Source organism: Eleginops maclovinus, chromosome 4 (genome assembly GCF_036324505.1).
Source record: "Eleginops maclovinus isolate JMC-PN-2008 ecotype Puerto Natales chromosome 4, JC_Emac_rtc_rv5, whole genome shotgun sequence".
Taxonomy (NCBI): Eukaryota; Metazoa; Chordata; class Actinopteri; order Perciformes; family Eleginopidae; genus Eleginops; species Eleginops maclovinus.
The window spans coordinates 34,569,692-34,580,333 of record NC_086352.1 but is presented as its reverse complement, the minus strand read 5'-3'; the positions used below and the strand labels follow the sequence as shown (position 1 = coordinate 34,580,333).

At 40.2% G+C, this 10,642-nt stretch overlaps 1 protein-coding gene across 5 annotated transcripts in view; it reads right to left on the bottom strand.

Annotated features, from left to right (window-relative positions):
* Window positions 1–5,169: 5,169 nt before the first annotated feature.
* adamts17 (ADAM metallopeptidase with thrombospondin type 1 motif, 17) overlaps window positions 5,170–10,642 on the bottom strand; it is a 97,488-nt gene continuing 92,015 nt past the window's right edge. For 4 of the 5 annotated variants that reach the window (XM_063880472.1, XM_063880475.1, XM_063880474.1 and 1 more), the window contains 2 exons: window positions 10,434–10,611; window positions 5,170–7,641 (listed from right to left, as the gene is read on the bottom strand). In XM_063880472.1, the coding sequence (XP_063736542.1) occupies window positions 7,490–7,641; window positions 10,434–10,611 (330 nt within the window). In that variant the 3' untranslated portion in view covers window positions 5,170–7,489. The remainder of the gene's footprint in view (window positions 7,642–10,433; window positions 10,612–10,642) is intronic. The other variant, XM_063880473.1, reaches the window with a different exon arrangement.

Below are 10,642 nucleotides of genomic sequence, written 5' to 3'. Positions count from 1 at the left end.
GCAGCTTCAAAGGGGCGTGGCCAGCAGCAGCTAGTTCATTTAAAGCTACAGTCACAGAATCAGCACTTCAGGAACAGGGCTGAAATAGAGGAGGATGAGGCATGCTACAATGGGGGATCTGTTTGGTATTTTGAGCAAAACTCTTCAGACATGTTTTGCAAAGATACTGCCCTACAATATATTTTTCAAATATAGCATAATGGGAGACCTTTAAATGAATGTGCTTCTAGATGCTTTACTACGGATTGTATAAGAATATTGTATCTGTATTTAATGGGCGGTCTAGCAGCAATCTTACAGCCCCATACATTACATTATTTTAACCACAATAACACAAATCGGTATATATTCTATTACCATGTATCTGAATCAGCTTATGGTGCCTCATGTTGACGTGACGTGAAAAGCCAGCGATACTTTGATGTATGCTGTGGTTGATGATAAGATCTGAAAGTTAACCTGCTGACATTTGACCTCTCATGTTTCCGATTGGTCATATACTGCGTTGAACTCTCCACGTAGTACAGGCCTCAGGTTTATTAGGGTTAGGATTATACTTACTGTTTATTAATGCTGTTTGACCCAGCAAGAGGAAACCCAAGAGCGACTCGTTGCATATAATAACTCTCTCTGATTAAAAATCCTGACTCATGCCAAAACAATATTATTCTACCTCCATTGTGATGAGCAAGGGAGATGAACTCTCTGGGGCTACATGGCTTCTTCATTTGTTGCCTCTGTGGTCGACTCATGAGGCCCCCCCTCATCACATGAGTCTTTGTGATCTTGAGATGATTCAATTTTTTCTGAAGAGAAATTGTGAGGGAAAGCCAACAAACATATACAAAAATAAGGTACGTCCTCAACAACTGTATTCTTAAGAGAACATTAAGAGAGAAATTCACCATGGGCTATTATGGACTGCCCACATTAATGCAGTTACGTATGGAACATGACATAAGTATAAATGCATGAATAAATGTAAAAATCAAAACAGAAATAAATAAATACATAAAAGAATAACAAATGCTGAAATCATTGACCAGTAAATACATTCTGAAATAAATACAAATAATAAATCAGACTGAAGTTAGGACCTCCTACCTCATTTGAATATGAACACAGCAATAAATAAATAATAAAATGTAGGAGTAAAGGAATGTATAAATGCATCAAATGTATTTATTTATTTACATTCTGTTTGATTAGAAATCTTTGTTTAGACATATTGCAGAAAGACAATAATATTCCTAAAAAACACTTCTTCAGATACCTGCAAGTGCGCAGCTTTGCCAAGAAGCACTTCTCATTCCTCACTTACCGGCTAAGGATGTCTTGGACTCCATATTGGAGCTAGACCCTAGTGGAAGGAGGAGGGTAGCCAAGATTTATCAAATGTTACAAGATATCGACCCACCGTCATGGGAAAGTACTCTGTTGGCATGGGAAAAGGACTTAGACATTGCACTATCCGAGGAGACATGGCAAAAAAGTTTGAAGCGTATACACACCACATCTCTTTGCATACGGCATGGTCTTATCCAATTTAAAGTTGTACATAGACTGCACTGTTCAAATGAGAAACTGGCCAGAATATACCCTAACGTCAATCCTGAATGTCCAAGATGCAGCCACAATCCAGCTACAGTGGGTCACATGTTTTGGTCATGCAGGTCTCTAAACAGCTTCTGGAGCAACATTTTTGAAGCTATATCTTATATACGTGGTGTTAATGTAGACCCTGACCCAGTAATCGCCATCTTTGGGACAATACTTCCAGAAAAACATTTGACTAACTTACAGATGAATGCCGTAGCGTTTTTAACCCTGATGGCGCGGAGATCAATTCTCATACAGTGGAAGTCGGTAAGCCCTCCCTCATTCAAACACTGGGTTAAAGAGGTGCTCTCTATGATTCCACTAGAGAAACTCAAATATAGCCGTAACAGAAACAAAGACAGATTTATTCAAACCTGGACTCCCTTTATAGAGTTTATTGAGAACATATCTTTCACCTGACATCCCTTTAGCATGCCAGCCTTTGCAGATGTAGAGTGACCAGCTGGATTTATGTAACAGATAAGATTTTCCCCATCATGTCTTCTGTGCAGGAGTGTACTTTATGGGAGCCTACATATGCTAGGTATTTATTTATTTATCTATTTTCTCCTTTTGGGTGGATGTACTTGCGAGTATGCACTTGTATATGGGTACATGTGTATATGTGTGTATGCTTTTGTGTGTATAAGTCACATGTATGGTTATATGTGCGTGAGTACGAGTGCATCCATGTAACTAGGACTGTGCAGGTGTGAGAACATGTGCACATCTTTATTTATTTATTTTGTTATTTTATTTATTTTAATTTTATTTTGTAGCCTTGTGGGAGTGGGTGGGCGGGATGGTGTATTGTTTTGTGTTCTGTAAATTGAAAAAGTTCTATAAATAAAGTGCTTAAAAAAAAGAAATCTTTGTTTATTCTTTTATTATTTATTCCTGTATTTATTTATTTCTCCATTTATTTTTTTATACTTATACTTATGTCATGTTCCGTCCTCCATAGTTGCGCAAAAAGAATTTGGTCTACGTTATCTATTTCAAATTGGAGAAATGCAAATTTGCAAACTGTTAGGTTGATATGTTTTTTTGTCTCTAGATTTAAATGACCAAACACAGCATATTGAGTACTGTATCATTTACAATGACTGATGTTGCATTTCTAATGAGAACAGCCATGAGTTGCCCCAGCATCTTAATTAAATGTATTACACCAACATAAAAGCTAATACACACATTAATATACCTGCATACTGTATATCCATACCTTCAGGGTGAATTTCAATGTCATCCAGAGATTGTCCTTTATACTGGGAGAGATACCGCTTCTCCACTGCCAAAAGCACTTTAAAATTTGGCGAGTCGAAGTGTTCCCTGAGGCAGGCAGTAATACTGCCTGTGCACACGAATGTCATGGCCTAGAAAGTTGGTGAGCTGGTCTGCTTCACTTTCTTCCAGGTTCAGTCCTTGAGACATTTTTGCTATGTGTTTAATGAGCCTTGTTGAGGTTAAAGGTCTCCTATTGTGCTATATTTGAACAATATATAGAGGGCCATAATCTATACAAAACACTCTGAAGTGTTTTGCTCAAAATACCAAACAGATCCCCATTGTAGCATGCCTCATCCCCCTCTATCGCAGCCCTGTTCCTGAAGTGCTGATTCTGTGACTGTAGCTTTAAATGAACTAGCTGCTGCTGGCCACGCCCCTTTGGAGCTGCTGCTGAACACGCCTCTTTGGAGCGGCATAATCAAACCTCTGAAGAGCGATTTCTTTTTTGGTGGGGGGGGGCTCTTTGCCTTTAATTGGATAGGACAGTGGAGAGTGACAGGTAAGTGGGAGAGAGAGTCGGGGTGGGATCCGGAAAGGACCACGGGTTGGGAATCGAACCCGGGTTGCCGGCGTACGGTGCAGGTGCCCCAGCCAGTTGCGCCACGGCCTGGGCCGAAGAGAGTTTTGTACCGGGAGAAACTCAGCTAAACGCTGCCGTGATTAAACGCCATATTATGTTCCAAACCACATCCAGCATTATTTCTGAAACACTTCTCAGTGTTTACACTAGAACAGAGACATTATATGCATTATATACACAACAACTCTAAGTCCCTCCTGCAGACATCCTGCTGAACACACACACACACACACACAGGTGAAGGGATTCAGCTCGCCAACTGTATATGGGGGACGATAGGTTGGGACGTGTCACGTGGGCGGGACGTTGCCAGGAGTTCAATGTAAAGCCAGCCCACATTTTCCTTATTATGTCATAAGGACAGCAAATCTGGATCAGCTCGTTTGTACCCCGGTTTTAGGGACGACACCACTGGTCCAATTTAAAATGTATCAAACGCCCTTCTGGACCACTCTAAGGAGACATACTGTAAACACACAAATAGTTCTTAGTGCACTCATTTTCACTCATTTCCATAGAGGCACGTGTGTACAAATGTACTTTGTCTACACGACGGTAACAAAGGAAAAGTAAGCGTTTTACATATATTAATTTCATGAGCAACTGTGTGTATAGTAATAACTGTAGTGACGACCTGGAGTTAATATCTTCTGTTCCTGTATTAAGTGCACACACACACACACACACACACACACACACACACACACACACACACACACACACACACACACACACACACACACACACACACACACACACACCTGTCTCAGGTGAACAGGTGTGTAGATTATAATTCATAGGTTATATCTTAATTAAAAATGTATCTTTATTGGGCCAAATCTGACCCAGACTCATCCACAACAATGCACTGCTGGGTTTTCCCAGACCCGAACACCAAATGATACACTTTTTTTTGGGAGACCTTCAGCCTTGGCTGAGATGGTCAAAATTAGTTTTGTAGTGTTCATATAGCTGTTGTGGAGGATATCATGAAGCCTTGTTCTGATTAAAAAAATAGAGGCTAGTTATTATATCATTTGAACCCTTTCACAACATAAGGGTGAAATGAGGGACTTTTACATGTAACAGAGTACTTTTAAACTGTCGTACTATTATTCATATTTAGGAAAAAGATCTGAGTACTTCTTCCCCCACTGCTAAGAATGATATATCTGACCCTGGAATTGGCAGCTAGCAGTAGCTTGCAATGCATAGGAATGTACATTAACTTGGTTAATGATGCTAACATCGCCTATAGTGAGCACAGGTGGGAGTAATGTGAAAATAATAAGAATTTGTGTTTTAAATGCACCTCAACAATTACACTCAATATGATTTAAGTGAAGGCAAGCCTGTATGTGACGACTCCACACACATTGCGTTCCTTTTCTTTGCATTGGCTTACAGCTAAAATATATTCAGGACTGTCTGTTGTCTTACTACAGTGAGAATACTGTATGTTTAATAAACAGGAGAGTTTATTAAATGGAGGGACCAAATTCTGCGCCATATGACATCCACACTGCTGGACAGCAGAAGATACAAAAGCCCTTTAATCCTTTTTCTTCTGTTGTTGTTATTGCATTGCCTATGCACAGCTGCATTCTGGCCCTCCCTGCATATCGGTGGTTATGTATTTAATTGTTTGTGTGCAGCTGCAGTGTGACAACATGAAGAGGTAGAGAGCAGTCTGGTTTAATGGTAACTCCACATACCTTAGTGGATCATATCATTTATTATGTGACAAAACAAAGAATCACTTTACAGTAGACTTATTACAATAGGATTGGATCCTACCATTCAGGCTCCTGCTCAGAATGATGTGAGGAATATTGGACATCAAGTGGATGACTACAAATGCAGCAGACAAATGGTGACATGGCTGTTAAACATATAAACTTAGTTCCAAACATCTGACCATTTTCATCCACTTATCCAGGGCCGGCACCATTAAATACATGTAGTGGCAGTCCATACCAAACATACTGTATTTGCAACAAAAAGTACAGTACAGAAATAATTAATATTTGCACTACATCGGACAAAAGAAATGACAATAAATGGCAACGTTATTAAATAGTCTTACAACATATTAAATCAGACAACTGTTAACATTGACAAGAGGACCGTTACTAACAATAAGCTGAATTTCACAACAGTGAAACGGGTCAAAAGATAGCACCATTAAACCCTTAGTGAACACACACACACACACACACACACACGCAGACGCACACATACACATACACACACACACACACACACACAGACACCTGTGAGCTCCGGGACTGTGTGAAGGTGGGCAGGGATAAGATATTTTATTTTGAAAAGCAGCTGCTGGCGACAGATATTAAGAAGTCACTGTTTCAATATTTAAAGGGAGTCATCACAGAGCGATGCCATTGATAGCAACGCCTTTAGGACAGGACATTGTTTATAGTGGTAATAACATATAGTGGTTATTACAAATATGTAGTATGTGTATCACTGTGTTGATGACCCGTGATGTACAGGCAGAAGGAAATGTGTCTTTACACAGTGCATTGGCTTTAAATTTGACTTTAAATACAACAATAAAGAATATTTTTTACACTGACTTTCAAGTGGATGTATGTGTCTATATCCCATGTCATATGTGCCAAAACTGTTATACTGAATGTGAGATGTGGGGGGGGACTGGAGATCATGGGGGGCATAACTATGGGTGAGTAAATAAAGTTCATAAATACGTTTCATCCAGGTTTTTGTATTCATGGATAATGGTGGGCTAGCTTAACTGTTATTGTTGTAGCTAAAGTGCAGAAGCTCTTCTTCTGTTGATCAATCCGTTACCAAAGAGCTCCAGATGCATTTCCACCAATAATAACTATCCAGATGGGACATGTGATCAGGATTTGGTCCTTATATGAATGTTTGAAAGGACAAATATAATATAATATTTTTCAGATATGATGTTGATATGTTATGTGGACAAATGATCATATATTGCATATTTAAAAAACCAACAGTGAAAACATTGAGATGAGGGTTTTCTATAATTTTGACATCAACTTAGTTTTAGTTGTGAGAGTACTGGCTGTGAGTAAAGAGCTCCTGTCTGAATGCTGAAGGCACATGCTTGAAATGAAAAGGGAATGTGTAACAGCCATGGTGGGTCCTGCTAGCTCTACAGGCTAACAACAAACCCCCTCCCCCCCCCCACCCCCCCCTGTTCACGGCTTACAACAAAGCTATTAACTGATTGAAGCAGGCTATACCATGTCCATGGATGATGAGCAGTGAATCAGCCAATGAGAGCAGCTGTTTCTCCCCGCTCATGCTGCTTTTTTGAGGTGCACAGTGGATCTAAGGAGGTGAATGTAAATACATCGACGAACAGACAATAATATTGTTGGCAAGAATAATTTAAACTTGACTGCATCTGAAAGAAAGCAATGCACCCCTCCAGGGTATCATGCTCGCACCATGCTCTGCTACATGAGCTATCCACGGCCTACACAGACCTGTGGAGCAGTGGGTCTCCTGCCACTCCTGTAATCCATGGCTCCTGATCAAAACTATACTTAATTAACAATTAAGTATAGTTTTTTGACTTACATATAAAAATACTAGTCATTTGAAATTGCTAAATTTAGTTATAAAACAGTACAACAGAGTAAAAGATACAATGGAGAGCATATTTATAAAGTAAGAGAGCCCTGACAGACCTGTCCCTGTCCATCAGATCCAGCGCTTATGCTCAATCACTGTGCATGTGAGCCGTCTAGACCGGCATCTCAGAGGCTCCCCGCTCGAGATTCTGTTTGGTGTACAGCAAGAGAAAAATCGGACAATTTCAAGTCTCATTAAATATAGAAGCTTATGAGCCCGTTTAAAATGTACATTTACATGTACTTGCCATTTTGTTTTTTAAATACAAAAAGTTCCATCAATAATAGAAATTGTTTTTATACATTTATCAATATTAAAAACATTTACAAAAAGGAGCATTACGTAGAGGAAAGTCGGTGCATTCAGTCATTAGCTCTTGTGCAGTATTTTCTTTGCATAGTAGACCCTACAGGTGTCACAGCAGCGCTGGTACCACCTCATGTCCTGACACAGGTTCTTCTCCCGGATCACTCGGCAGTACACGGTCCACTGGTCCCCCATGCACTTATAGGTCAGAGCAGCTGGGGAGAGTAAAAGATAGTATTTCAATTCCAATTTCATAAAGTTTAAGACATTAGGTCACACTCAAACAGCAGGCCTCGAGGATTTGTGGATTTTGTTCAATGTAAATCATTCTCTTTCAAACATATCAATTAAAGAGTCCTCTCCTGCTGATCTTCAGGTGTATATCATTATGTAGTGTCTCTACTTTAAAGAGTCCTCTCCTGCTGATGTTCAGGTGTATATCAATATGTTACATCTCTACTTTAAAAAGTCCTCTCCTGCTGATGTTCAGGTGTATATCAATATGTTACATCTCTACTTTAAAGAGTCCTCTCCTGCTGATGTTCAGGTGTTTATCAGTATGTGGCGTCTCTACTTTAAAGAGTCCTCTCCTGCTGATGTTCAGGTGTTTATCAGTATGTGGCGTCTCTACTTTAAAGAGTCCTCTCCTGCTGATGTTCACGTCAGTATGTAGCGTCTCTACTTTAAAGAGTCCTCTCTTGCTGATGTTCAGGTGTATATCAGTATGTAGTGTCTCTACTTTAAAGAGTGCTCTCCTGCTGATGTTCAGCTGTTTATCAGTATGTATTGTCTCTACTTTAAATAGTCCTCTCCTGCTGATGTTCAGCTGTTTATCAGTATGTAGTGTCTCTACTTTAAAGAGTCCTCTCCTGCTGATGTTCAGGTGTATATCAGTATGTAGTGTCTCTACTTTAAAGAGTCCTCTCCTGCTGATGTTCAGGTGTATATCAGTATGTAGTGTCTCTACTTTAAAGAGTCCTCTCCTGCTGATGTTCAGGTGTATATCAGTATGTAGTGTCTCTACTTTAAAGAGTCCTCTCCTGCTGATGTTCAGGTGTATATCAGTATGTAGTGTCTCTACTTTAAAGAGTCCTCTCCTGCTGATATTCAGGTGTATATCAGTATGTAGTGTCTCTACTTTAAAGAGTCCTCTCCTGCTGATGTTCGGGTGTATATCAGTATGTAGTGTCTCTACTTTAAAGAGTGCTCTCATGCTGATGTTCAGGTGTATATCAATATGTAACGTCTCTACTTTAAAGAGTCCTCTCCTGCTGATGTTCAGGTGTATATCAGTATGTAGTGTCTCTACTTTAAAGAGTCCGCTCCTGCTGATGTTCAGGTGTATCAGTATGCAGTGTCTTTACTTTAAAGAGTCCTCTCCTGCTGATGTTCAGGTGTATATCAGTATGTAGTGTCTCTACTTTAAAGAGTCCTCTCCTGCTGATGTTCAGGTGTATATCAGTATGTAGTGTCTCTACTTTAAAGAGTCCTCTCCTGCTGATGTTCAGGTGTATATCAGTATGTAGTGCCTGTACTTTAAAGAGTCCTCTCCTGCTGATGTTCAGCTGTTTATCAGTATGTAGTGTCTCTACTTTAAAGAGTCCTCTCCTGCTGATGTTCAGGTGTATATCAGTATGTAGCGACTCTACTTTAAAGAGTCCTCTCCTGCTGATGTTCATGTGTATATCAGTATGTAGCGTCTGTACTTTAAAGAGTCCTCTCCTGCTGATGTTCAGGTGTATATCAGTATGTAGCATCTCTACTTTAAAGAGTCCTCTCCTGCTGATGTTCAGGTGTATATCAATATGTAACATCTATACTTTAAAAAGTCCTCTCCTGCTGATGTTCAGGTGTATATCAATATGTTACATCTCTACTTTAAAGAGTCCTCTCCTGCTGATGTTCAGGTGTTTATCAGTATGTGGCGTCTCTACTTTAAAGAGTCCTCTCCTGCTGATGTTCAGGTGTTTATCAGTACGTGGCGTCTCTACTTTAAAGAGTCCTCTCCTGCTGATGTTCACGTCAGTATGTAGCGTCTCTACTTTAAAGAGTCCTCTCTTGCTGATGTTCAGGTGTATATCAGTATGTAGTGTCTCTACTTTAAAGAGTCCTCTCTTGCTGATGTTCAGGTGTATATCAGTATGTAGTGTCTCTACTTTAAAGAGTCCTCTCTTGCTGATGTTCAGGTGTATATCAGTATGTAGTGTCTTTACTTTAAAGAGTGCTCTCCTGCTGATGTTCAGCTGTTTATCAGTATGTATTGTCTCTACTTTAAAGAGTCCTCTCCTGCTGATGTTCAGCTGTTTATCAGTATGTAGTGTCTCTACTTTAAAGAGTGCTCTCCTGCTGATGTTCAGGTGTATATCAGTATGTAGTGTCTCTACTTTAAAGAGTCCTCTCCTGCTGATGTTCAGGTGTATATCAGTATGTAGTGTCTCTACTTTAAAGAGTCCTCTCCTGCTGATGTTCAGCTGTTTATCAGTATGTAGTGTCTCTACTTTAAAGAGTGCTCTCCTGCTGATGTTCAGGTGTATATCAGTATGTAGTGTCTCTACTTTAAAGAGTCCTCTCCTGCTGATGTTCAGCTGTATATCAGTATGTAGTGTCTCTACTTTAAAGAGTCCTCTCCTGCTGATGTTCAGGTGTATATCAGTATGTAGTGTCTTTACTTTAAAGAGTGCTCTCCTGCTGATGTTCAGCTGTTTATCAGTATGTATTGTCTCTACTTTAAAGAGTCCTCTCCTGCTGATGTTCAGCTGTTTATCAGTATGTAGTGTCTCTACTTTAAAGAGTCCTCTCCTGCTGATGTTCAGGTGTATATCAGTATGTAGCGTCTCCACTGGCTGAGGGAACACAGGGATTTTAGCCTTTGCAGACCATTTACATGCACTAAAACCTATAACACACTACAGGAGAGGGAACCCCCCCCAAAGCATAACAGGCCTCTTTAAGAACAAATGGGATGTTGTCTGAAGGCAAAGTTAACATTAATAGAGCGGAGTCTCACCTAGCCTGGGGGAGGTGATTGTGTTCACATTGATTTTTTCGTTGCAAGTGCCGTGGTGACAGGGCCGGTAGGTGGGTAGTCTCAACGTCACTGGACAGTCGTTACCATGACGACCAGTTACTTTGTGCATACACTGGACCACTCGCGACTGCAGGCCCTTCCCACAGGACGACGAGCACTGAAACAGTCAATCAGTTGTCAGATCTCAC